Source organism: Salvelinus fontinalis, chromosome 32, assembly GCF_029448725.1.
Source record: "Salvelinus fontinalis isolate EN_2023a chromosome 32, ASM2944872v1, whole genome shotgun sequence".
NCBI classification, from domain to species: Eukaryota; Metazoa; Chordata; class Actinopteri; order Salmoniformes; family Salmonidae; genus Salvelinus; species Salvelinus fontinalis.
The window spans coordinates 37,186,136-37,213,849 of record NC_074696.1 but is presented as its reverse complement, the minus strand read 5'-3'; the positions used below and the strand labels follow the sequence as shown (position 1 = coordinate 37,213,849).

At 41.9% G+C, this 27,714-nt stretch overlaps 6 protein-coding genes across 7 annotated transcripts; 3 read left to right on the top strand and 3 right to left on the bottom strand.

The window, feature by feature from the left end:
* Window positions 1–849: 849 nt before the first annotated feature.
* Window positions 850–6,511, bottom strand: psmb8a (proteasome 20S subunit beta 8A). Of its 2 annotated transcripts, none has more exons than XM_055894420.1 (6): window positions 6,090–6,511; window positions 5,661–5,802; window positions 2,341–2,452; window positions 1,764–1,893; window positions 1,350–1,554; window positions 850–1,031 (listed from the first exon to the last, which is right to left on the bottom strand). In XM_055894420.1, the coding sequence occupies exons 1-6, from the start codon at window positions 6,213–6,215 to the stop codon at window positions 943–945; spliced, it is 804 nt and encodes a 267-aa protein (XP_055750395.1). In that variant the 5' UTR covers window positions 6,216–6,511; the 3' UTR covers window positions 850–942. The 2 variants fall into 2 exon arrangements, with proteins under 2 accessions (XP_055750395.1, XP_055750393.1); XM_055894418.1 differs by lacking the exons at window positions 5,661–5,802; window positions 6,090–6,511 and adding exons at window positions 2,826–2,967; window positions 3,255–3,671.
* Window positions 4,500–5,632, bottom strand: LOC129831240 (proteasome subunit beta type-7-like). Its single transcript, XM_055894422.1, has 4 exons — window positions 5,620–5,632; window positions 5,415–5,473; window positions 5,055–5,206; window positions 4,500–4,908 (listed from the first exon to the last, which is right to left on the bottom strand). The coding sequence occupies exons 1-4, from the start codon at window positions 5,621–5,623 to the stop codon at window positions 4,797–4,799; spliced, it is 327 nt and encodes a 108-aa protein (XP_055750397.1). The 5' UTR covers window positions 5,624–5,632; the 3' UTR covers window positions 4,500–4,796.
* An 823-nt stretch (window positions 6,512–7,334) lies between the features above and the next one.
* LOC129831237 (proteasome subunit beta type-7-like) lies at window positions 7,335–11,377 on the bottom strand. The gene is made up of 8 exons (XM_055894417.1): window positions 11,227–11,377; window positions 10,766–10,859; window positions 10,458–10,555; window positions 10,130–10,270; window positions 8,455–8,570; window positions 8,250–8,308; window positions 7,890–8,041; window positions 7,335–7,743 (listed from the first exon to the last, which is right to left on the bottom strand). The coding sequence occupies exons 1-8, from the start codon at window positions 11,286–11,288 to the stop codon at window positions 7,632–7,634; spliced, it is 834 nt and encodes a 277-aa protein (XP_055750392.1). The 5' UTR covers window positions 11,289–11,377; the 3' UTR covers window positions 7,335–7,631.
* psmb12 (proteasome 20S subunit beta 12) lies at window positions 11,376–15,128 on the top strand. Its single transcript, XM_055894421.1, has 6 exons — window positions 11,376–11,497; window positions 12,029–12,099; window positions 13,503–13,634; window positions 14,044–14,173; window positions 14,262–14,406; window positions 14,706–15,128. Exons 1-6 carry the CDS (start codon window positions 11,465–11,467, stop codon window positions 14,831–14,833), a joined length of 639 nt encoding a protein of 212 aa, XP_055750396.1. The 5' UTR covers window positions 11,376–11,464; the 3' UTR covers window positions 14,834–15,128.
* An 890-nt stretch (window positions 15,129–16,018) lies between these two features.
* Window positions 16,019–20,174, top strand: psmb9a (proteasome 20S subunit beta 9a). The gene is made up of 6 exons (XM_055894415.1): window positions 16,019–16,340; window positions 16,600–16,667; window positions 16,786–16,917; window positions 17,122–17,251; window positions 19,470–19,611; window positions 19,761–20,174. The coding sequence occupies exons 1-6, from the start codon at window positions 16,287–16,289 to the stop codon at window positions 19,886–19,888; spliced, it is 654 nt and encodes a 217-aa protein (XP_055750390.1). The 5' UTR covers window positions 16,019–16,286; the 3' UTR covers window positions 19,889–20,174.
* A 1,042-nt stretch (window positions 20,175–21,216) lies between these two features.
* On the top strand, window positions 21,217–26,970 carry LOC129831233 (antigen peptide transporter 2-like). Its single transcript, XM_055894414.1, has 11 exons — window positions 21,217–22,723; window positions 22,823–22,937; window positions 23,109–23,239; window positions 23,491–23,696; window positions 24,098–24,295; window positions 24,506–24,634; window positions 24,893–25,081; window positions 25,223–25,396; window positions 25,639–25,798; window positions 25,888–26,024; window positions 26,184–26,970. The coding sequence occupies exons 1-11, from the start codon at window positions 22,198–22,200 to the stop codon at window positions 26,388–26,390; spliced, it is 2,172 nt and encodes a 723-aa protein (XP_055750389.1). The 5' UTR covers window positions 21,217–22,197; the 3' UTR covers window positions 26,391–26,970.
* The last annotated feature ends 744 nt before the right edge of the window (window positions 26,971–27,714 follow it).

Below are 27,714 nucleotides of genomic sequence, written 5' to 3'. Positions count from 1 at the left end.
ATTATATTTATTGATCAATAAACTGCCAGGGAGAACAGAGCAGCTGTAGTAGTACTTCTGCCCTCTAGGGCTGAAATGTATCATGGTATTCACCAAGACCTGTTGCACAGAATCCTGCCTGGCAACAGATATTTATGTTGGTAGACTATTTTATGGAATGTAGTTTCTGTAAGGGATGTAATTCTTTATAATAACCCACTGGGAATTGTAGAGTACTCCCCATGTAACTACAGCACACACTATTCATATCCAGTGACTCATTTATCAAGCTGAGAAAATGAACATAATATGGGCAAAATAGGCTTCTTCAGGTTTCTTGGCAAATTCATTCCATTAATTTAAAACTTCCTCTGATATCACAAACATTTTGGTTGTAGAATTTAATTTGTACAGTGAACTCCTATACTGAGGTGGACATTTACAGAACTATGCCAACCAAAAGATACCCAGGCAAACATCTGACTGGTTTGGGACATGTATTTGTGTTTCAGGAAACAGTTTGTTGGAGGCAGATACGCCAGACAAAACAATAAGGACTCTGCATTTTACTTCCTCCAACTGTCGGTTATGAGGTTATGTTATTTGAATGTTTAGTAGGCTAAAACATTTGACTAAAACGCTTCAAGTCACAAAGTTGTCAAGTGTATTTCACAAGTCTCAACAGACTTTACAGAGAAAATTAAAATCAGGGTTTGTAGTATTGTATTAAACAATCCTACAAATATTTTCCAATGACCGGCACTGCTAAATAACTAGTAGATTATAATACTGTACATTTGAATAGGACTGGTAACAGTTGCAGCAAGTTGTGACAGCATGTAAGACCTTCAGGTTAAACAATCCAGAGGATGCAGTTTGAAAACGGTCTTTATTTGGAGCAGTGCTGGGATCAGTTGATAGAGAACACAGTGTGTCTGTGTGGGTGTAGAAACTGATCTATGATCAGAACATGCCCTTCCTGTAGCGGTGGATCAGCTCTGACACATCCTCCTTACACACCTTTATCCAGCCGTCCTCCTGCATGTGGTACACTGGACAAACACAGACACAGTTACACAAATACATTTTGAAAGGTATTGTTTACATTTAAATTTCCTATGGATTCAGCATATGACTACTTTTTAATATGGATAAATCCTTATGAGATTAGATTATAATTGTATATTTAGTTATAACCTCTTGAATGGAATTCACACCTGGAATTTACACAACAAACAATATCTCAACATACATCAAACTCAATCCTGCACCTATCTATTCTTCACATGGTCTCACATGAACTGACTTAGTTAAGTCCAATCAAATGAATCGTTACAGAATGAGTATAGGTTCAGAACAAGGTCACTCACGGTTGACCACTCCTCCAGAGTATGCGTCCCTGTGCGTGGCGTGGGTGATGCCACGGCGGCCCAACTCGTACGCCTCCTCTACCGTCATGTCCTCACGGTAGCCGCTGTCCATCACTCCGTACGCATAGCTGCTACCACAACCAGTAGAGAACATACGACCAGAGAGACGTGTGGCGTTATCGTCCACGTAGTACAAACCAGGGCCCTGGACAGCAAGACACAAATATATCAATACTCATCAACAGACATGTGAACTGGAGACACTCCAATGGTACTCAAACATCTTGGGTAGCATCAGGATGAAAATGTAATCTATAAAACAAGGCTTTCAAATAAACATCCGCACACACAAACACACACACACACGTACCACACCACACATGCACCCAAACTCCACTCCCTCCCTCCCTGTACCTTGTTGTCCCAGCCAACGATCATGCTGCCCATGGAGAGGCCCATGCCTCTGTATCCCAGCATCATGTTACACAGCAGCTTAGAGGCTGCAGACACTGAGATCCTCTGCTTGTTCCTCAGTTTGTACAGCCTGAGACACAAAGAGATGGTCAGTCACTGTATGAGACAAGGCAGTCAGAGTGCTGAAACAGTGGTTTACATCCAGATACATTTTAACACCCCAGAGACATGAAGGCATTCATTTGGATTGGAAGCAGACCAAGAAGTTCAATACAGGAGAGGGCTAGTCTAGATAAGCGTTATGGCCAAAACGTAAAGTAGATGGTAACTACAAAGTTACTGGTTGATACTGATTTGGTTGTATGCTGCTTACTTTATGTCCCATGCATTTGTTTTGAGTGTATAGAAATTACATTAATTAGTACATTTTATGGCCATCCAACCCCCGCTGGCCCTCCCCCTGTGCAAAAGCCAGACAGACAGACAGATTTACCCAGACAGGCATAAGTGATTATGATATTAACACCATGTAACTGTATAGCGGGACTCAATCCAACAGAGACAAGCTCTAACAGACCTGCACTCCTTAGCCAGCAGTCTCTCCCAGTACTGGCAGTCAGCAGCACTGCCAGACATGGTCCCCAGCAGGTAAGGGTTGATCTCTATCACCTTGTTAGCCTCCTTCGAGGCTGCAGGGAAAGACAAATGCATGGCAAAGGGGTTAGAGAATGATTGCTTTATGTTTGGTTGTAGATCTCCGAGATCCATTCTGCATCTGACGTGTCGGATGTGTCTACGACTGCTGCTGGAACAAAAATCTAATGGACCAACTCAAGGCTGATCACATCAACTTTCCAAGGTAAATCACATCCAAATGGATGATCTTACAATTACCACTTGTAGATGTTTTAGTACTCACAATACAGTAGGCAGTTAACAGTAGAATGCTTTTACTAGTTTACTAGTTTCTTACTGTGTATAGGCACTGTATTGTCGGATGAACACAAGTGTCTGACAGAAACGAGAGACTAAAAACGAATCCCTATGGAATGTGATGTTTACCAATGTAGCTGCCAGCTGAGGCCCTGGAGTCCACAGCCACAATGACGCCATGGCGAAATTTGAAAGCCAGTGTAGTTGTTCCGTGGTTCAGATCAATGGACACACCACCTTCACGGCTGCATGACTTCAGGAACCCTGAAGGCTGGAGAGAAAGAGCGCAATATAGAGGGGGACTGAGAAATAGATTGATCCAATCTTTTAAAAATGTGAGAGAGCAGCTCTTGTCTTCGTTTTGTCAGGTGGTATACATGCGTGTGCGCGTATGTTTGTGCGTGCGTAAAAATGTGCTTGAGGTGAGTTGTGAGTCTCCATTGAACCATGTTTTAGTAAGGTATAGTTCACTTCACATAGGACACATTAGATCACCATATCATTGTCACAAAAGAAACAGAAACGAACTGCAGATTGAAAGACGCGTAAAATACTCACATCCACTCCAACTGGGACAGCAAATTCCTGATTCGGTCGGTCAATAAGATGCCCTACTCCTGTTCCAAGAATCTGCCCACGAAGTCCCGCGTGGGACTTATAACCACTTACGTCGAAAAGTGCCATAATGATTAAATAAAATATAAGAATGTAGACTGTATCTTAATAATACAATTTGAAAGCGAAAATACAACTTGACTTCGTTCTGACGCGTCAAGGAAATATATGTCCTAATGCAAACGAAACCGAAAGGGTTTTAAATACACATTTTCATTCCTAATCGAAAAAGTAACCCAACTGTTGCTTATAATATGCGTACTCATTCCGACTATTATTTGACAATAGCCTAACCACCCCTAGTCATACGGATAAACAATTGTTAATAGTCATTACGTTTTTACATGATTGTTCACAACAATGTACAGTACAGACTGAAAACGTTTCACACATTTAGCCAATCGCAGAGCATCATTTGTGGGTCGTCATCAGTAAATATGAAGACTTACCTGTTAGAGGTTTACCGTGCTCAAGGAGTCACTCACAAAGAGTCAGGGAGAGAACTACAATGAACGAAAATATAAATGCAACATGTAAAGTGCTCGTCCCATGTTTCATGAGCTGAAATAAAAGATACCAGAAAATGTCCAACTTATTTCTCTCAAATGTTGTGCACAAATGTGTTTACATCCATGTTAGTGAGCATTTTATATTTTGTCAAGATAATCCATCCATCTGGCATATCAAGAAGCTGATTAAACAACATGATCATTACACAGGTGGACCTTGTGCTGGGGACAATAAAAGTCCACTCTAAAATGTGCAGTTTTGTCACAAAAAATGTGCAACAGATGTCTCAAGTTTTGAGGGAGCATGCAATTGGCATTCTGACTGCAGGAATGTCCACCAGAGCTTTTTCCCACCCATGGCTGCGCCCCTGCCCAGTCATGTGAAATCAATAGATTAGGGCCTAATGCATTTATTTCAATTGACTGATTTCCTTACATGAACTGTAACTCAGCAAAATCATTGAAATTGTTGCATGTTGCATTTATATTTTTGTTCAGTATAAATGTTATGCTGTATTACATTTTAAATATCTAAATCCCCTGGATTGTAATTGCAGACATATTCTTCATTGGTGAACCATGGAAATAATATATTTTTTAAACATTAAGATTCTGTGAGCTGAAACTGCTATAAGGAAAGTGGAAAGCTAAAAGTGAGGAGGGAAAACTCAAACACGTATTCATGAAAAATAATGTAGACCTTTTATTCAATCAATCATTTTCCAATATTTCACCCAGTGCCTATAGACACAGCTATAGCCTAGACCTACTATACCTGTTCAACATGTATTGGTGACTTCAGTTCATTGAACTAAGATCTTTATGTGACAATGTTTTTTATGGCTTTGCATTGTAGTGTCACCTAGTAGTCACATCTAGTCATTATTAGGTGTATTGTATTCACTGATTTTATGTCTGAATATTGTGAAAAGCCTCTCTGTGTGACCGTATCTTTGTTGTTTCTGAGTGGTCAGGTTCAGGCGGTATCCATCCGCTGGACTGTCTCCTGCACTACCTCCAGCTCCAGAGGGACTATTTTCTCTGTCAAAATAGACGTTGTCCCTGGGCGATACTTGTATCTTCTCTGCCTGAGTAAGAGAAAGAGAGAAGAGAGAGAGAGAGAGAGAAGATAAGATAGAAATGAATCACTGTTCTGTCAAAAAAAAAAGTTTTCTCAAATATGCTGTCTAGAATAATTGTTGAAGCAGAATCTGAGGATGGTGACATCATTTACCTCTTGTCTTTGTACTCTGACTCCTGATATGGCCTGATGTAGTCCACCCCCTGTTTAGTGATGACACAGATATCTATGTTGTTGCCTGAGCCCAGGTCACTCATGATGCCAGAGTGGATGGCATCCCGGACCAACTTCTTAGCGTCCTCCAACTAGAAGGGCATAGGGATGAGGAGTGAGTGAAGGGACTGGAATGGGGGAGGTAGGTTTGTAATACATCCAGCTTAATGTAAACAAATCTGATGCCTTCTTTATGGTGAGTCCAATGACTTAACTCTTGAGACTTGAAGTCTATCGATGTGATGGCATATGAACTACATGCATGACAACCCCTAGCCTGCCTAAGGAAAAGTCACTCACCTCCATATTAGGTTTGAATCTATCCTCCAGAATCCCCAGAGCGGCCAAGTCACCAGACCCTACACAAAACACAAATCGGAATCAACTAAATGTCATCATTTATAGATTATTCATGACTAGTCGATTAATCAACTAATAATGGCCCACACAATAACAGTATATGGATGTATGCTTATGTATGCTTGACACAGTAGCAGTCCCTCACCCATTGCAACGTATGGCACGCTAACATCTATAACATCTTACCAATGTAGCTGCCAGCTGAGGCCCTGGAGTCCACAGCCACAATGACGCCATGGCGAAATTTGAAAGCCAGTGTAGTTGTTCCGTGGTTCAGATCAATGGACACACCACCTTCACGGCTGCATGACTTCAGGAACCCTGAAGGCTGGAGAGAAAGAGCGCAATATAGAGGGGGACTGAGAAATAGATTGATCCAATCTTTTAAAAATGTGAGAGAGCAGCTCTTGTCTTCGTTTTGTCAGGTGGTATACATGCGTGTGCGCGTATGTTTGTGCGTGCGTAAAAATGTGCTTGAGGTGAGTTGTGAGTCTCCATTGAACCATGTTTTAGTAAGGTATAGTTCACTTCACATAGGACACATTAGATCACCATATCATTGTCACAAAAGAAACAGAAACGAACTGCAGATTGAAAGACGCGTAAAATACTCACATCCACTCCAACTGGGACAGCAAATTCCTGATTCGGTCGGTCAATAAGATGCCCTACTCCTGTTCCAAGAATCTGCCCACGAAGTCCCGCGTGGGACTTATAACCACTTACGTCGAAAAGTGCCATAATGATTAAATAAAATATAAGAATGTAGACTGTATCTTAATAATACAATTTGAAAGCGAAAATACAACTTGACTTCGTTCTGACGCGTCAAGGAAATATATGTCCTAATGCAAACGAAACCGAAAGGGTTTTAAATACACATTTTCATTCCTAATCGAAAAAGTAACCCAACTGTTGCTTATAATATGCGTACTCATTCCGACTATTATTTGACAATAGCCTAACCACCCCTAGTCATACGGATAAACAATTGTTAATAGTCATTACGTTTTTACATGATTGTTCACAACAATGTACAGTACAGACTGAAAACGTTTCACACATTTAGCCAATCGCAGAGCATCATTTGTGGGTCGTCATCAGTAAATATGAAGACTTACCTGTTAGAGGTTTACCGTGCTCAAGGAGTCACTCACAAAGAGTCAGGGAGAGAACTACAATGAACGAAAATATAAATGCAACATGTAAAGTGCTCGTCCCATGTTTCATGAGCTGAAATAAAAGATACCAGAAAATGTCCAACTTATTTCTCTCAAATGTTGTGCACAAATGTGTTTACATCCATGTTAGTGAGCATTTTATATTTTGTCAAGATAATCCATCCATCTGGCATATCAAGAAGCTGATTAAACAACATGATCATTACACAGGTGGACCTTGTGCTGGGGACAATAAAAGTCCACTCTAAAATGTGCAGTTTTGTCACAAAAAATGTGCAACAGATGTCTCAAGTTTTGAGGGAGCATGCAATTGGCATTCTGACTGCAGGAATGTCCACCAGAGCTTTTTCCCACCCATGGCTGCGCCCCTGCCCAGTCATGTGAAATCAATAGATTAGGGCCTAATGCATTTATTTCAATTGACTGATTTCCTTACATGAACTGTAACTCAGCAAAATCATTGAAATTGTTGCATGTTGCATTTATATTTTTGTTCAGTATAAATGTTATGCTGTATTACATTTTAAATATCTAAATCCCCTGGATTGTAATTGCAGACATATTCTTCATTGGTGAACCATGGAAATAATATATTTTTTAAACATTAAGATTCTGTGAGCTGAAACTGCTATAAGGAAAGTGGAAAGCTAAAAGTGAGGAGGGAAAACTCAAACACGTATTCATGAAAAATAATGTAGACCTTTTATTCAATCAATCATTTTCCAATATTTCACCCAGTGCCTATAGACACAGCTATAGCCTAGACCTACTATACCTGTTCAACATGTATTGGTGACTTCAGTTCATTGAACTAAGATCTTTATGTGACAATGTTTTTTATGGCTTTGCATTGTAGTGTCACCTAGTAGTCACATCTAGTCATTATTAGGTGTATTGTATTCACTGATTTTATGTCTGAATATTGTGAAAAGCCTCTCTGTGTGACCGTATCTTTGTTGTTTCTGAGTGGTCAGGTTCAGGCGGTATCCATCCGCTGGACTGTCTCCTGCACTACCTCCAGCTCCAGAGGGACTATTTTCTCTGTCAAAATAGACGTTGTCCCTGGGCGATACTTGTATCTTCTCTGCCTGAGTAAGAGAAAGAGAGAAGAGAGAGAGAGAGAGAGAAGATAAGATAGAAATGAATCACTGTTCTGTCAAAAAAAAAAGTTTTCTCAAATATGCTGTCTAGAATAATTGTTGAAGCAGAATCTGAGGATGGTGACATCATTTACCTCTTGTCTTTGTACTCTGACTCCTGATATGGCCTGATGTAGTCCACCCCCTGTTTAGTGATGACACAGATATCTATGTTGTTGCCTGAGCCCAGGTCACTCATGATGCCAGAGTGGATGGCATCCCGGACCAACTTCTTAGCGTCCTCCAACTAGAAGGGCATAGGGATGAGGAGTGAGTGAAGGGACTGGAATGGGGGAGGTAGGTTTGTAATACATCCAGCTTAATGTAAACAAATCTGATGCCTTCTTTATGGTGAGTCCAATGACTTAACTCTTGAGACTTGAAGTCTATCGATGTGATGGCATATGAACTACATGCATGACAACCCCTAGCCTGCCTAAGGAAAAGTCACTCACCTCCATATTAGGTTTGAATCTATCCTCCAGAATCCCCAGAGCGGCCAAGTCACCAGACCCTACACAAAACACAAATCGGAATCAACTAAATGTCATCATTTATAGATTATTCATGACTAGTCGATTAATCAACTAATAATGGCCCACACAATAACAGTATATGGATGTATGCTTATGTATGCTTGACACAGTAGCAGTCCCTCACCCATTGCAACGTATGGCACATTGTCTATGCTCCCATAGGGCCCCACTGTGTAGAGGTGATTGCCGGTGCAGTCCACCCCTCCTAGGATTAGACTGGCCCCTATCTGGCCCCGGTACCTAAACATACACATATGAGATACATTATGAACAAACAAGAATGACTATTTTGAATCAAACCTATCTGACATGAAAGGCGGTTACATTGGAGCGGCTATAGTGGTGGATGAGGTGAGTTATTTGTTTAAAGGGGCCATCTGCATTTGCTACATCCATTTTTGGACTTTTAAATCAATGATATGTACCCATTGATTCTTGAAGAATATAACTTATAAATGCCTCATGAGCTTAGTTCAACTGTCGTACCCGTATCAGAACCCAAAATAGAATACTTTTTTATTCCAATGTTTGTAAACAATGTAATTCTAAATAAACATTGAATAGCCTCAAAACATGGGCCTAAATTCAATCAGTTCAGCTTTAACCCGCAATAACCGACAACTGCATAGCATATCATTGTTTTTGTTTAGGCGATGTCAGAGGTGTAACTGCATTGGAGCTGTCAAACCCAGAAGCGGCACCGGGCGTTATACTGTACATATGGCAGACATTGCCACAGGATGCATTAGTAGAAATACCATGCAGCCGTGTTTGAACACTGGAATGTGTGATGTAATCTATTCTATTCCTTGATTAGGCTGATAAAAATCCTTATTATTTTGTTTAGTGATTTTCTATTCGACCACACGAGCAGCTGCTCACCGATTTGACAGCTCCAACGCAGTTACACTTCTGACATCGCCTGAATTGCTCTGCAATTATAAACTGGGTGGTTCGAGTCCTAAATGTTGATTGGCTGACATAACAGACCGTATACCACAGATATGACAAAAACATTTTTTTTACTGCTCTAATGATGTTGGTAACCAGTTTATAATAGTAATAAGGCACCTTGGAGTTTGGTGGTATATGGCCAATATACGGTATCACGGCTAAGGGCTGTATCCAGGCACTCCGCGTTGCGTCGTGATTAAGAACAGCCCTTAGCCGTGGTATATTGGCCATATACCACACCTTCTCTGAACTTATTCCTTAATTATATGCTATGTGATTGTTGGTTATCGCTGGTTAATGCTGAACTGATTGAATCTAGGACATGGTAAAACCTCACGGTTTGGTCAGTTCTTCCATCCATAGCTCTGTGTATGAATTTGAGAGTGGTTACATTTCTCCAGCCCCATCCCCCAGCTGTTTACCAAATCAGCGGCTGGGTGCCCGCTTTTTAGTTTTTTGAACTGCAGATTGCAGTTGTTCTAATGCAGTGGTTCTCAACTCCGGTTCTTGAGTACCCCCAACAGTACACATTTCTGTTGTGGCTCCGGACAAACACACCTGATTCTACTAATCATCAACCCCTTGACAAGTTGAATGAGGTGTGTTTGTCTGGTGCTTCAACAAAAATGTATACTGTTGGGGATACACTAGAACCGGAGTTGGGAACCACTGCTGTAATGGAGAGTGTTAAAGATATACACACACGCACGCACGCACGCACGCACGCACGCACGCACGCACGCACGCACGCACGCACGCACGCACGCACGCACGCACGCACACACACACACACACACACACACACACACACACACACACACACACACACACACACACACGCACACCTGAATAGCATGTCCTGTAATATGTTTACTGCCATCACGACACGTGGGTTCCTGCCGCTGTTCATAGAAAAGATGGTAAGGTTGGAGGAGAGCAGGTCGGTGGTCTTCTCTGTATCCGCTGCAGTTCCTGCACCACAGCAGCTGAGCGAGGGAGTAGACAGGAGAGGTCAGGAGAACAATGGATGTGTGGGCATGGCTATCTCAAATTAAAGTGACAGCCTACATTTGTTCACTACTCTTTCACTTCTCTCTTCCACACATGACAATCAATTCCATTCTAAACATGTCACACATGGACAATCCCTTAAACAGGTGTAGGCCTACTCACTACATATTGGGGGAGATGTAGTGGATCTTGGCACACATCTTATCAGCCACGACTTCACCCGAGGTGGCCCGCGTGTCTGCTCCCAGAACCACTCCATCCTGCACAAACAAGGACCCAAAGAACACTCCATTTTACTATCAGTAAACACAATTCATTTCCATAATTATTGTATTTTTTTTAAGTCACATAACGACAGGCAAGGATCATAATAATATATCACTGTGTAAAAGGAACTGAAATGCTCCCACTATGTGGAATCTTCCACTTGTTAGAGATGCCTGCCCTTTATCAGAGGACATCGCTCTCACCTTGCACACTAGTCCAGCTATGGTGGTCCCTGTCTTCATAGGCTTAGGTGCCTTGCTATGTCCTCCCTCCAGCAGACCCTTCAGAGCAACATTTCTGTTTGATAAAGATATAGACAAATCAAACACACTTTAACACAATACCAATAGTGTACCACAAATTCTTACTAAGAAAAGCCCTATCTAATGATGACCAGATCAATAAAATTACAATCAGCTGATTAACACATAGAAGTATGACTTTCATTAGAAGAAAATGCAGAAAGAATCAAATTCAACCTTTACAATTATGTAGAATTGCTGGTCTTTTTAGAAAAAATATTTGTACGATTATACAAGATACGTTACTTTCACTTTTGATATAGGCTTGGTATGAGAAGAGATAAATAATAAATACGAAGTTTACTATTTACCCAAAAAATACGAAATGCTATTATCCTTAAAAGATAAAAGGGAAATCCTACCTGGAGACGTTCTCAAAATTAAATCCCGATGCAGGTGTTTCGACAACATTTGATAGCGCCATACCTGAAGAACCTTATTTTGCACTCAGTGCTTAGATTTTGACTTCACTACAATCGCGCATTTCAAGTCCCTGAAGAGGTCGCTGTTTTCTTGACATTGTGTGACCGTATGTGACTGAGGGACGCAGTTTTATCCGTATTTTTCATCGGTTTTCGGGAAATACTGGAAAGACACTTTATGGACTCTCAAATCAAAGGAGTTAGCACAGGCGTAAGTTAATTGTTTTTCATATTTTGTACCTGATAATGTTACATTTTCATAAATTGAAGCTGCGATTAACAGTACATTTTGGGACGCACGTAGCCGAATTTACACTTTTAATTCTAGGTTGCCTTGTTGATTTTGTCATTGATTCATCTTAGTCGCCTAAAGCTGAACCTTCAAGGAAAACGTTTATACATTTAACTTGATAATAATAGACGTATTTAATATTTTCCGACGAACAAAGTGCTGAATTTACTTTCGTTTTCGAGTCATTCATCTGCAACTCAAGCTCAGGGTAGAAATTAGCTCACACTTTACCACTGATCTAGGATCAGTTTAGCCTCCCAAATCCCAACCATAGTTTATCCATTGACTGTAAACTTTATCATAAGGAAAACTAACCTTAGATAATGTATTATAAATATGTCATAAATATATTATCCTACAAATATATTATTATATATTATATTGTAATTGTATGCTCACCCCATCTAACTGATTATTCATTTATTAATGATTTTAAAAAATCTCCTACAGACCACCATCTTGGCGGTGACGTTCAATGGAGGGGTTATCATTGGCTCAGATTCCAGGGCGTCCATCGGAGGGTAAGGAGGATCTTCCAAATTAATCATATTGCCCCTCCTTTCCTCTATGTCTTTATGATCAAATACAAGTCTGTGACACGCAACATATTAAATAAATCAGCCATCACTTATAGCAATATATACATTGGAACATGTCACCGGGAGTCTCTACCTAATGTGTCACAAGGAGTCTCTATCTAATGTGTCTCCAGGAGTCTCTATCTAATGTGTCTCCTGGAGTCTCTATCTAATGTGTCTCAAAGAGTCTCTATCTAATATGTCTCCAGGAGTCTATATCTAATGTGTCTCCTGGAGTCTCTATCTAATGTGTCTCCAGGAGTCTCTATCTAATGTGTCTCCAGGAGTCTCTATTTAATGTGTCACAAGGAGTCTCTGTCTAATCTGTCTCAAAGAGTCTCTATCTAATATGTCTCCTGGAGTCTCTATCTAATGTGTCTCCTGGAGTCTCTATCTAATGTGTCTCCTGGAGTCTCTATCTAATGTGTCTCCTGGAGTCTCTATCTAATGTGTCACAAGGAGTCTCTGTCTAATGTGTCTCAAAGAGTCTCTATCTAATATGTCTCCTGGAGTCTCTATCTAATGTGTCTCCTGGAGTCTCTATCTAATGTGTCTCCTGGAGTCTCTATCTAATGTGTCACCAGGAGTCTCTATCTAATGTGTCACCAGGAGTCTCTATCTAATGTGTCACCAGGAGTCTCTATCTAATATGTCACCAGGAGTCTCTATCTAATGTGTCTCCAGGAGTCTCTATCTAATGTGTCTCCAGGAGTCTCTATCTAATATGTCACCAGGAGTCTCTATCTAATGTGTCACCAGGAATCTTTATCTAATGTGTCTCCAGGAGTCTCTATCTAATATGTCACCAGGAGTCTATCTAATGTGTCACCAGGAGTCTCTATCTAATATGTCTACAGGAGTCTATCTAATGTGTCTCCTGGAGTCTCTATCTAATGTGTCTACAGGAGTCTCTATCTAATGTGTCACCAGGAGTCTCTATCTAATGTGTCTCCAGGAGTCTCTATCTAGTGTGTCTCCCGGAGTCTCTATCTAATGTGTCTCCTGGAGTCTCTATCTAATGTGTCTCCTGGAGTCTCTATCTAATGTGTCTCCTGGATTCTCTATCTAATGTGTCTCCTGTAGTCTCTATCTAATGTCTCCAGGAGTCTCTATCTAATGTGTCTCCTGGAGTCTCTATCGAATGTGTCTCCTGGCGTCTCTATCTAATGTGTCTCCAGGAGTCTCTATCTAATGTGTCTCCTGGAGTCTCTTATCTAATGTGTCTCCAAAAGTCTCTATCTAATGTGTCTCCAGGAGTCTCTATCTAATGTGTCTCCTGGAGTCTCTATCTAATGTGTCTCCAGGAGTCTCTATCTAATGTGTCTCTATCGCCACTTCACCCACAGGAGCTACGTGTCCTCTAAGACCATCAACAAGCTGATCCAGGTTCATGACAGGATATTCTGCTGCATCGCCGGCTCCCTGGCAGACGCTCAGGCTGTCACCAAGGCTGCCAAGTTCCAGATCTCCTTTCACAGGTATGGACCACCCTGTCCCTGTCTCTGTCTCTGTCCTTGTCTGGTTCAACATAGCTCATGATTGTTCATATCAAACGAATGAAGCTTGATTGATGTGTGATTGATTTGTATTATTAACAGCAATAGGGAGACCTCCATTTTAGAACTGGTCTTAGTAGTAATGTGCAGCCTACATTTACCAGAAGCTCTTATCCAGAAAGCAATTAGGGTTAAGTGCCTTGCTCAACGGCAGATTTTTTTCACCTAGTCGGCTCAGGGATTCGAACCAGCAAATGTTCGGTTACTGGCCCAAATCTCTTAACCTCTAGGCTACTGCCTCTTGAACTACAATAGACATAGAAACAAACTGTGGAATAATCCTGATCCTGAATGATGACATGTCTTCTCTGTGTCTATCCTGTGTGGTAAGTATCCAGATGGAGTCCCCTCCTCTGGTGAAGGCAGCAGCGTCCGTGTTGAAGGAGCTGTGCTACAACAACAAGGAGGAGCTGCAGGCCGGCTTCATCACTGCAGGCTGGGACAGGAAGAAAGGGCCACAGGTGACGCCATGGGGCGTAACAAACAGACATAGAATAGAGCACGATAGAATAGAACACACACCATTTCTAACCGTTATTTCACCTGTAGGTTTACACGGTGGCCTTGGGCGGTATGTTACTCAGTCAGCCGTTCACCATCGGAGGATCAGGGAGCACGTACATCTACGGTTACGCCGACGCCAAATACAAACCTGACATGAGCAAAGAGGAGTGCCTGCAGTTTGCTACAAATGGTAAAAGTAGATTTTTTTCCTGTAGAATCTCATAGGCTTCATTGTTTTATTAGAATGGCACTGTTTTCATATAGGATAAAAGACGTCAGATAAGACATTTTATTTTATTGGAAACGTCTTCCGGTGGGACAGGAGAGTGATTGTAGGATGGGTTTGCTATGGGATTATTGGCACTGGAACACAAGAGAGCTGTTCCTGAAAAAGTGGACAGATATGGTCTCATACCCATCTCTATCTGCCTTCTGATCTATTTTCCTCTCTTTCCTCCCCTTTGTTTTTCTCCTGTTCACCCCACCTAGCTCTGGCCCTAGCTATGGGCAGAGACAATGTCAGCGGAGGCGTGGCACACCTGGTGGTGATCACCGAGGAGGGGGTGGAGCATATGGTCATCCCTGGAGACAAGCTACCCAAGTTCCACGATGAGTAGAGTGACACTACAATCAACCAATCAGTGACACTGTGAGATGAATGTTCACTCAATCATTCACGGTTGTTCATACATGCAGATCTTGGTGTTCATATGCCTGACTATTCACATCAGTTTTGGGACTGCGGATTGAAAAACAGTCATGATTTCCAAGAGACCAATGTGAAAATCTTCTCTGGTTCTGCCTATGTGTTTCATAATTTACACGGTGTCCATTTTGTTTATGTGCATTATATTTTGTTTACTTAATGACCTCTGGGTGGAATCAATAAAATCTTAAGAAAAAATATGTTTACACAGCATGTAAGTGTGTTTGATTATAAGTATGTAAATCTGACGGTCCCCACTATAATTGAGTAGGCTATGTCTGAGGGAATGCGCCCTATTTAATTTGAGGCATCATTAGCAATAGATAATTAGTAAATATTATAAGCCTGTTATAACTAATGCATAACTGTCTGTATCTAAACCTATATATTTACAAGACAGCAACATACAAATCATTACAATTAATACATATTGGTACAACTTAAAACTTTTATATGATGAGTGAGAAAGTTACAGATGCACAAAATAGCATATACCCCCAAGATATGCTAACCCCTCACCATTACAATAACAGGGGAGGTTGGCACTTTCTCACTGATTATTCACGATTCATTCAGGATTATCTGTAATCATGGTAGCATCTACATGAATGTAGAACGTTTATAAACATATTCTATTCTTATTTACAATAAAAGTGACTCCAAAATGACACAATACATTATTTACCATTCATTTCTATTGGGCCCAAAATAATCTGAAACACACCCGAAACAAACAGAAAATGCATCCAACACATTTAGAGTCACACGTTTGATGTAGTCATTGCGTGTATTACATATGAGCCCAAATACTTAACTTTTTAATAGTTTTAATACACATATAAGTGAATTTGTCCCAATACTTCTGGTCCCCTAAAATGGGGGACTATGTTCAAAAAGTGCTGTAATTTCTAAACGGTTTACCCGATATGGATGAAAACACCCTCAAATGAAAGCGGACAGTCTACACTTTAGCCTCGTAGTCATTGTATCATTTTAAATACAAATTGTTGGAGTACAGAGCCAAACCAAAAACTAAAACGTTTCTTGCGAAATTATATCAGCCTCTCACCGGCAGGTTTGTGACTGACAACGTAACTTTCATTTTCAGTTTATTCCAGAAAATGGTGGACCAGACAGAAAGAAATGACGGCTCCTTGCTCAAATATATTTAAGAGTTGATTCTTAATACAACAGTACTGTTGAATAGTAATAATTTGTGTATGTCCTAAATGAGGCGTCGTTTGGGGTTTTCTTTTTCTTTTCGCGTTGATTCAGTAGGCTTCTAACACACCGTGCGCACAGCACAGGTATCAACGCGACCAGCCACTTATTATCTATCGCTTGCAAAACTAAAGTGCTTCAATATGTTAGAAGAATCATCAGAGCCAGGGTGGCTATCCGAAGAAGTCAAAACTGGGGTGAGTATAATTTAATGACATGTTTGGACCTGGAATTGATGTTAGCCTAGAGAAGTGTTCTCATTGTAAAATGTTGGGATGTGCATTCTGTTTTTTGTTTATTTTTATTAACGTATAAACACAGTCTATTGCCTTTTCCAAATGGTTAGTGTCAAAGTGAACTTAACTGTGTTGAGTCATTCAATTGAGTCATTTAATTAGGCCCTCAAGCCAGTTTGGAAAGCACTTAATCAAAATTGTGTCTGTGCTTTGCTTTCAGACCACCATCATTGCTATTGAGTTTGATGGAGGTGTGGTGCTGGGCTCTGACTCTCGAGTGTCTGCTGGGTAAGTCGCTGTTCCAAGTCTTAGAGAGCCAACCATTTACTATGAACATTAAAAAAGTCCTCCCTCAAACCTCAGTTTTCCCTCCACCCATCCTCCCTCTTCCCTCCATCCCTCACAGGGAGACTGTGGTGAACCGGGTGATGAACAAGCTCTCTCTCCTCCATGACAAGATCTACTGCGCCCTGTCAGGCTCGGCTGCGGACGCCCAGACCATCGCTGAGATGGTCAACTACCAGCTGGATGTGCACAGGTATTACCCACTGCATGGCTATTTATTGTGGTCGGCAATAGCTCTAGTGCTATGTGTAACACATTTGGTTGAGTTAAATGTATGGAAAAGGTTTCTATGCTTACAATGTGCATTTTCACGTGTTCTCATGGGGGTTTGCTTATATAGACGCAGTTAAAGAATTCTGCTATTGAGCTGTGACTTGTGACCTCTTTAATAACTCAGCATTGAGGTTGGAGAGGATCCCCAAGTTCGTTCAGCTGCCACTCTGGTGAAAAACATCTCGTACAAGTACAAAGAAGAGCTGTCAGCACATCTCATTGTTGCCGGGTGGGACAAGAGAGCAGGGGGACAGGTTAGTCATTACATTGGTATTTGTATTTATTAGGGATCCATCAGCTACTCTTTCTGGGGCCCAAACACATTAAGGCACTTACATCACACATAACACAAAAGATAAAACAGTTCATCATATTACATTATTACACCACTACATATCTACAATACTACATGTAGATTTACAAAATGTAGAATATTACAGTGTACGTGTGTGTAGAGTGCCTGAGTTAGCATTTGTGTGCGTATGTGTGTGTCTGTACCTGTGTGTGTCTCTTCACAGTCCCTGCTGTTCCATAAGGTGTATTATTATTTATTTTTTATCTGATTCTACTGCTTGCATCAGTAACCTGATGTGGAATAGAGTTCCATGTAGTCAATACTCTAAGTAGTACTGTCCGCCTCCCATAGACTTGGGGATTGTGAAGAGACCTCTGGTGGGGTATGCATGGGTGTCTGAGCTGTGTGCTAGTAGCCCAAACTAGGGCCTGTAGGACCTGCCTTGTTGATAATGTTGTTAAGAAGGTAGAGTAGCGCTTTATTATGGACAGACTTCTACCCATCTTAGCTACCAATACGTTTCGACCATTACAGTTTACAATCCAGGGTTACTCTAAGCAGTTTAGTCACCTCAACTTGCTCAATTTCCACATTATTATTTTTTATCCCCCCGTTTTATGGTATCCAATTGCTGGTAGTTACTGTCTTGTCTCATCGCTACAACTCCCTCACTGACTCGGGAGAGCCACGGGTCCTCCGAAACACAACCCAACCCAACCAAGCCGCACTGCTTCTTAACACAGCACGCATCCAACCCAGAAGCCAGCCGCACCAATGTGCTAGAGGAAACACCGTACACCTAGCGACCTGGTCAGCGTGCACTGTGCCCAGCCAACCACAGGAGTCGTAGTGCACGATGAGACAAGGATATCCCTGCAGGCCAAACCGTCACCTAACCCGGACGACGCTAGGCCAATTGTGCACCCCCCATGGGCCTCCCGGTCGCAGCCGGCTGCGATAGAGCCTGGGCTCAAACCCAGAGTCTCTGGTGGCACAGCTAGCACTGTGATGCAGTGCCTTAGACCACTGCGCCACCCGGGAGGCCTCAATTTCCACATTCATTATAAGATTTAGTTGAGGTTTTGTCCCAAAATGATTTGTCCCAAATTCAATGCTGTATGTTTTTGAAATATTTAGGACTAACTTATTCCTTACCACCCATTCTGAAACTAACTTCAGCTCTTTGTTAAGTGTTGCGGTCATTTCAGTCACTGTAGTAGCTGATGTGTATAGTGTTGAGTCATCCGCATACATAGACACACTGGCTTTACTCAAAGACAGAGGCATGTCGTTAGTAAAGATTTTTTTAAAGTATGGGGCCTAAACAGCTGGATTATGTTGGAGAAGCTTCCATTAAAGAACACCCTCTGTGGCGGCAGGTAGCCTAGTGGTTAAAGCATTGGACTAGTAACCGGGAGGTTGCCAGATCAAATCCCCGAGCTGACAAGGTAAAACGCTGTTGTTCTGCCCCTGAACAAGTTCCTAGTCCATCATTGAAAATAAGAATTTGTTCTTAACTGACTTGCCTAATTAAATAAAGGGAAGATATATATATTTTTTAAAAGACAGATAACTCTTTATCCACAATATAGCATGGGGTGTAAAGCCATAACGCATATGTTTTTCCAGCAGCAGACTAGGATCGATAATTTCAAAAGCCGCACTGAAGTCTAACAAAACAGCCCCCACAATCTTTTTATCATACATTTCTCTTTTCCAATCATCAGTAATTTGTGTAGGTGTTGTGCTTGTTGAGTGTCCTTCCCTATAAGCGTGCTGAAAGTCTGTTGTCAATTTGTTTGCTGTAAAACAGCATTGTATCTGGTCAAACACAAATCTTTCTAAAAGTTGACTAAGGGTTGGTAAAAGGCTGATTAAATAGAATATAAACACTAGTCCAATCAGTATTAATAGATTTTTGTGTCCCTTTCAGGAAATGTTCTTGCATCTGGAACATTTTAACTGATCCCTGAAGCTTAGAAGAGGTCATTTTAAATATAATTTTTTTGTAATAGTTTTGAATGTTTGCTCAACAAAATGTACCATGAGTACAATTACAGAATCAAACTCAGCTGCCCCAAACTCACAGTTCTTCACTAGTCAACATAATATTGAACTTTTTCAGAGTTTGCTAGGTTGCTGTGCTCAAGCATTCCCCTCTCGTTGACCCCTCCCAGGTCTATGTGACCCTGAATGGACTGTTGTCCAGACAACCCTTTGCGGTCGGCGGCTCCGGAAGCTCCTATGTCTATGGGTTTGTTGATGCAGAGTACCGGAAGGCCATGAGCAAAGAGGACTGCCAACAGTTTGTTGTCAACAGTGAGTGACCAAAAGCGTACTTTTAAAATAAAATAAATGTGTTGATATACAGGTATAACCTAAACAGCATGAATTAGAAGCTATTAAGATGTGTCATTTGTCAATAATATGCTCTCACTCGCTCTCTTTCTTCACCTCTCCTCTCTCAGCACTTTCATTGGCCATGGGTCGAGATGGTTCCAGCGGAGGTGTGGCCTACCTTGTCACTATTGATGAAAAGGGTGCAGAGGAGAAATGCATCCTGGGCAACGAGTTGCCCACTTTTTATGATCAGTGAAAACTGGGTTGTGAAAACAGTAACACTGAAGTTGTCGTAGTTATGAAACAGTGGGTGGACATATGGCCACCTTACGAACAAACAGTACTATTAAATCTACACAGGATATAGAATGTTTGCATAGGGGTATGAATCATGCTGGCACAATGTCAAATATTCTCACTACACATGCCATTTTCAAAATTATTCATAATTGTTATGTCCTCTGTTGAAAACAACTGATTTTATTTTGGGTGATTCTGTCTTTGGGTGATTCACAAGTAAATTAAACTTCCCTTGGATATTTCTCAGCATGTTTTTTTCAACCCCAAAACAACTATTCAATAAGTCTTCTGCCACCATCAAAAGTTATGATCATTTGAGTTATTATGATTATGTCTACCATATATAATGCCGCGTTCAAAGCAACTGGGAACTCGGATATCTCTGACTTCCGACTTCAGTGCGTTCAAAACAACTGGGAACTTGGAAAAAAACTAGCTCCGAGTGGGAAAAATCGTTTTGAATGTTCATCCAACTCGGAATTCCAACTCAGGAACTCTGGCCTCTTTCTAGAGCTCCGAACTTTCTGACCTGAAGATCACCGACGTCATGATTTCACCTCGTATTTTTCTGAGTTCCCAGTTGCACTGGTGAGGCCATGGGAATATTCATAGCAAATTGTATTAATTTTAGGTGATTAGTCATCAGTTACAAAGTGGATATGAAGCCGGGCTTAAAATAATTATCCTAACCTGCTGCGTAAGTTCTCCTGCTACGAAAAGTCAAATCTGACGTTCATTTGACAAAAGCTGGATTCCTTCAAGCCACGACCGGTTCTTAGGAGGAGAACCCTTTGTGGTTCCAGGTATAACCTTTTTTGGTTCCAGGTAGAACTATTTTGGGTTCCATGTAGAACCTTCTGTGGAAAGGGATCTACGTGAAACCCAAAAGGGTTCTTCAAAAGGTTCTCCTCTGGGGACAGCCGAAGAGCCCTTTAAGGTTCTAGATAGCACTTTTTTTCTAAGAATGTAGGGTAAACCTGTTACCATAGAGTACCACAGTAGAGTCATAATACCCATAAAACCTAGTGGTCAAACAGTGAAATTGTTCCAATCGCTTTTCCCCCATTCATATTTCCCATAGGGGATTTTAGAAACACTTAAAATAAGGGCTGTGTTTCATTTAGGCTTACCCTGGCGGGACGTTTTTTTAACTGTGTAAATCTCTCTAGGACAAGGGGACATTTATCAATATACTGTATTCACGTGTATTTACCCCCCCCCCCTAATGTGGCTATCATAAAGAATTACAAATGCCATGATGATCTGGACAAGGCTTCCGATTCAAGGCAAAGGTAAGAATCTCTGGATTATCTATCTAATGTTAGTTAAATGTAGTAATTAATAAATTGGCTACATTTCTTTAAATGGGACAATTCTGTAAACTGTCTTGTGCAAGTTTTAAATTGACATAATACCTGTAAACAAAGGTGTCAGGTAGATATGATGTGCAGGAGCTTGCATGGATTTGTAGTTTTGCATTATGTCTACTTTAATGCTGATTAGCATTTTCAAATATGAGAGTAAATAGAGCCGAATATATCGATAAAAGTCACCTTGTCCAAGAGAGATTTACATGGTTATCAAAATGTAACCCCAGGGTAAGCCTACAGGAAACACTGCCCTGGCCTCATAGACAACCTTTTAACTACTTACTACTTTTTTGCTATTTAGCAACTACTTGGCATGTTAGCTAACCCTTCCCCTAACCCAAACCCTTTAACCTAACTCCTAAACTTAACCCTAACCTTAACCCCTAGCCCAGCTAACGTTAGCCACCTAGCTAGAATTAGTAACATCATACGTTTAGCAAATTCGTAACATATAGTACGAAATGGGTGATGGAAATCCACAAATGAATACATACCATTTGAGTGTTGTGGATTTATGTACAGAATAATATGAAATGCTATGAGACCAGGTTGAAAAAATGAATGGTGGAAAAACGATGCTGTTCGATGCTAGGTTTTATGGGTATTATGACACCTCCACTGTGGGGATCTATTAACCACTATGCTAAGTGTGCAAGCATTATTGTCTGGTATTTATTGTGGCACAGAATAAACGCTAAATGGAAAGGTGCTTGATATTGTGGAGAATAATTTCCCCTCTGTTTAAGGCATATGTGAAATTGAAACTAAAACGCAGACTGAAAACAACTGAAACAATCCATTCCGTGGAAAGATCTCCGCGAATTCGCTGGTTTGACATCGCTCACCGTTTAATTAATAAGTTGTAGATTAAAAACAATTATAGACGACAAAAATTATGCTTAGAACGTGCGTGTTCGTCATGGCTGTAGGTCTATGCATTGACATAACCACATTTTACGCCACGGGTTTTGGCGCATCAATTTCCAAAACTGGACCAATAAGTTTTGATGTTTTCGGAAATCTGGTGCGTCTATGGGTTGTAGCGGGGATTCGATTAGTTCTACTATTTGGTGTATCGCTACTCACACTAGGATCGATTAAACCCGTATTGAAGCGCTGGTTAGCAGTGCACTGTTTCCTTGCCCCGGTCTACGAGACCGGGCGACTGATGCTGCATGGAAGTTCACCGGAGAGCGCGTATGGATCGTTGGGGGGTCCAAGTTTGTGGCTATTGTGTACCGCGGCAGCAGCTGCAGCAGCCCTGTTTTGGGAGAAAACATCCCCTGACAGCAACGAAGAAAGTAACGGGAAAGAGAAGAAACAGAAGGCACGAGTGCTGTTCATGAGAGTCCTCCACTTCTACAGACCTGACACCCTCCTTTTGGCTGGAGCGTTTATATTCCTGTCACTGGCTGTCGTCTGTAAGTATTTTATTGTTTTGACAAAATGACTGAGTATTATATGATGATGATCATTATGATGATGATGGCGACGATGATGACGGCGGTGTGCGTTTTCAGGTGAAATGTTCATCCCATTCTATACAGGAAAAGTGATTGACATCTTGGCTTCCCAGTACAAGTGGAATGACTTTCTCACAGCTATCATCCTCATGGGCCTCTGCTCTTTGGGAAGGTAAGCAGATACACAAGAGAGCTTCCTATCTATTTTTCACCACTACGGCCTTCATCAATTTCGCACATTACATATTATAGTTTGTGTAATGTATGTATGTAAAGCTGTAAGTGAACATCAACATCAGATTGATTATTTCAACACTGCTGCAATTTATGGTGTCTGTTTCAGCTCTTTCAGTGCAGGCTGTCGAGGAGGCCTCTTCATGTGTGCCATCAACAGCTTCACCTGCAGAATTAAAGTAGAGCTGTTTGGGGCCCTGGTGAAGCAGGAGATTGGCTTCTTTGAGACCATCAAGACAGGTAGAGACACGTTTATGATTACCCCAAAGAAGAACTAATGATCAGTATGCAATCTGTTGTCTTGCTGGAATGTGTGGCCTCCTTGTTTGTTCATGAAATGACTGTAACTGGAATGCACTTCCTATTGAACTTCCTCTGTCTTCCGATGTGTGGCTGAATATCTGTTGAACACCCCATCAGTTGGTTCTTCTATGCTCCTTGGTTATTCAACGAAGTTGCAACAATTTACTTTCACCTTTGAACTCTCGTAGGTGACATCACGTCCAGGCTGTCCACAGACACCACTAAGATGGCCCGGGCGGTGGCCCTGAATGTCAACGTCCTACTGAGGACCCTCATTAAGATTGTGGGTATGCTGTCGCTCATGATGAGCCTGTCCTGGAAGCTCACTCTGCTCATGCTGATGGAGACGCCCGTCACCGGCCTGCTGCAACGCGTCTATGACAACTATTACCTGGTATAGTACAATCTATCTAGAACCTAAAAGGGTTCTTTGGCTGTCGCCATAGGAGAACCCTTTGAAGAACCCTTTTTGGTTCCAGGTAGAACCCTTTCAACATAGGGTTTTACATGGAAGCCAAAAGGGTTCTACCTGGAACCAAAAAGGGTTAACATATGGGGACAGCCGTGGAACCCTTTTGGAACCCTTTTTTCTAAGAGTGACCTGTTTGTGTCCAGATCAGAAGGTCCTGAACTGATCTATTGGTCCCTGCGAACCCTGAAATAAATCCCTGAAATGATCTAATGCAGAAGGCCCTGACATGTTTGGTGTGAAAATACAGTACATGAGATGGTGACCGCAAATTTTTTTATAAAATAAAGTCTAGTAAATGTTATTGTGTATTGACTGTTCCTCAGAGGCTCTCTAAGGAGGTGCAGGACTCCATGGCCAGGGCGAACGAGGCAGCGGGAGAAACAGTAGCAGGAATCCGGACCGTGCGAAGCTTTAACACAGAGCGGAGTGAGGCTGGTCGTTATGACCACAGGTTGATGGACACCCACAATCTCAAGACCAGGCGGGACACCATCAGGGCAGTGTACCTGCTCCTGAGAAGAGTGAGTATGCAGGGATCACTCCCCATCCCCTTAGGCTCAGAAGAGTTGAATGCTTCTGATGTGATCTTCATGTGATCTTCAGTGTACGTACTTATGTGTGTGTGTGTGTGTGTGTGTGTGTGTGTGTGTGTGTGTGTGTGTGTGTGTGTGTGTGTGTGTGTGTGTGTGTGTGTGTGTGTGTGTGTGTGTGTGTGTGTGTGTGTGTTAAAGCTAACAGCGCTGGTAATGCAGGTGGCCATGCTGTACTATGGCAGACTGTTTATCCAGCGAGGTCAGATGAGCACTGGGAACCTGGTCTCTTTCATCCTCTACCAGTCTAACCTGGGAACCAACATCAGGGTAGGCAACTATCAGTGTGACTGTTTGAGCAAGGCGAGGCACAGAATCACAAATCAAATATATTAACAAACCAATAGTAATATTGTCATTACATAGTACATAGTAATGGAAAAGTTTGATTAAAGAGACAAGTAATACTAATGTTAGGGAATTAAAAAATAAACATGTTTAATGTCTGAAATACTGTTGAAAAGTTTGTCAAACTATTGTTTATTGAGTTACGATTATACATCTGTATAATACATCTGCCCTCTCCAGACTTTGATTTACATCTTTGGGGACATGCTGAACTCGGTGGGGGCGGCTGGTAAGGTGTTTGAGTATCTGGACAGAGAGCCCCAGGTCAGCATCAAGGGGACCCTCCAACCAGAGACCTTGTCTGGACACGTCCATTTCCACAACCTCTCCTTCTCCTACCCCACCCGCCAGGAGCGCAAAGTACTGCAGGTAAAGCTCACCTGGGAGAAGGGTGGCAAAATTCCAGAAACATGAGAAAACCCTAACTGGCAGTTTCGCCATCACCACATTTTTGACTTCACATGTACCCATTGCTAAGGTAGTGTGTCATTGGCTCTCTGCTTGTCTTAGGGATTCTCTCTGGAGCTGAGGCCGGGTCAGCTGACTGCTCTGGTGGGGCCGTCAGGAGGGGGGAAGAGCACCTGTGTCAGTCTGCTGGAGAGGTTCTATCAGCCTCAGCAGGGAGAGATCCTATTGGATGGACAGCCACTGCACAGCTACCAGCACCACTACCTACACAGGAAGGTAATATAGAAAGCTACCAGCACCACCACCAACACACCTGCACAGCAAAGTCATAAGACTATACCTACACACATATTGACACATTTACATCTCTAGGGAAAGCATAGCAGTCAAGATAACCTACTTTACCGTGCCTGTATGGCTACCAACATAGACATTTTTGCTTGAGAAGAAACATAGCATTGGTTTTGATTGGCTGATTGGTGATTGGTTTTGCCCTATGATTGGTTTTGCCCTACCAGGTGGCCATGGTGGGCCAGGAACCTGTTCTGTTCTCTGGGTCCATCAAGGACAACATTGCCTACGGCCTGGCAGACTGCTCTCTGGAGAGGGTGCAGGAAGCTGCTCGCAGAGCCAATGCCCACAGCTTCATCAGCCAACTGGAGAAGGGTTATGACACAGGTACACTGGCAAATAGGAATATTATATATATTACTAATGGATGACCACAAGGCGAGACTCGATAAATATACTGTTTGTCCATCTATTAGATGTAGGAGAGCGGGGTGGTCAGATGTCCGGTGGTGAGAAGCAGCGTATTGCCATCGCCAGAGCTCTGATCAGAGAGCCACAGGTCCTCATCCTGGACGAGGTTACCAGCGCACTGGACACTGAGAGCGAACACATGGTACGGCATCCCTCCACACATAAACTAGAAAGCTTTAGCCTTCCATCATTCATATGGTTAGTGCTAGCCGTTTCACGTACGTAGCAATAGCTAGCATTGACATTCTCAATAGGGTTAGCGCTAGCTAGCGGTTTCACTCAGATGTTCCCTCTGTCTCAGGTCCAGGAGGCCCTGGCTAGCTGCCCAGCCCAGACCCTGCTGGTGATTGCTCACAGGCTGAAGACCATCGAGAGGGCAGATCAGATCATTCTGATTGACCAGGGAACCGTCCTGGAGCAGGGCACTCACCAGGAGTTGATGGACAGGAAGGGGGGCTACTACAAACTAAGAGAGAGACTCTTCACCGAAGATGACACGTCACATTGACCAAAGAAATCCTACTGTTTGAACTGTAAATATTGATGTCATTTTCTCACTTTCACTCTGACCAATACTCACAACCTCCCAATATACTGTAAATTACATGTACATCAAAAATGTATTTAAATATTGAATATAGTTAGGTATATATTTTTTCTTCATAGGAGATGGACACTTCTGTTGGTGACATTTTATTATGTTGTATGACTCTAGGAGTGTTTTATTTTTTATTTTATTGTATTCTTACTATTCTTCTATTTCTTAATGTTCGATGAAGAAATAGAAGGGCAATGAGTGACCCACATTATAAAACCATTTATGATATTCTGGAGCAAAGGTCTATTATGTTGTCTACCCAAGGGAATAAATGATCTATTAAACATTTTAACCTCTCGCTAAACCACCTCTAATTTAATTTGACGCTTGTTTTACATTTCCTGTACACTTCCATACCCATTGTTGTGAATGCTTTTGTCGTATAGTATAGTATTTTTGTAGTATGTATCAGTGTGACAGACTTGTCTACAGCCATTTTGTGGCAAAGTGTAGCCTAAGCATTGGCTTAGAGATTAAATGTTTTCCAGTATTTTTATTGTGCATGAGTTTTTATGTACCTTTTGGGTGTTGTCTGGTCCACATGAGTGTATACGTGAGCACATTTTGTTGTGTTACGGGATGAATGTTATTTTACCACACAGAGCACAAAGTCCCTGGAGTCCAGTCCCTTGTTCATTGCCGAAGTTTATGGCAGTTTGCCTGGCTGTACCACAACAAGATGTCAGCAATCCGCCATCGGAGAACAATAACACATATACACAGACCTCAGGTCAGATAATGGCAAACATTTTATCACCATGAAATGGCAGCAGTCAATTGTCATACCAATCTTCACGTTTTGTGCACCTGCAGCACTACATGTTTTACATTGAAGTTCTTTAGCAGACACTCTGATCCAGATAGACTTTCAGTAGTGAGTGCATCATTTTTTTTTTGTACTGGTCCCCCATGGAAATCAAACCCACAACCCTAGCTTTGCAAGCACCATGTCCTACCAACTAAGCCCCACAGGACCCCTGGTGCAGACGTTCATCCTCGAGTGGTGCAGACGTTCATCATCGAGTGGTGCAGACGTTCAACTATCGAGTGGCGCAGACGTTCAACTATCGAGTGGTGCAGACGTTCATCATCGAGTGGCGCAGCCGTTCATCATCGAGTGGCGCAGACGTTCATCATCGAGTGGCGCAGACGTTCATCATCGAGTGGCGCAGACGTTCATCATCGAGTGGCGCAGACGTTCATCATCGAGTGGTGCAGACATTCATCATCGAGT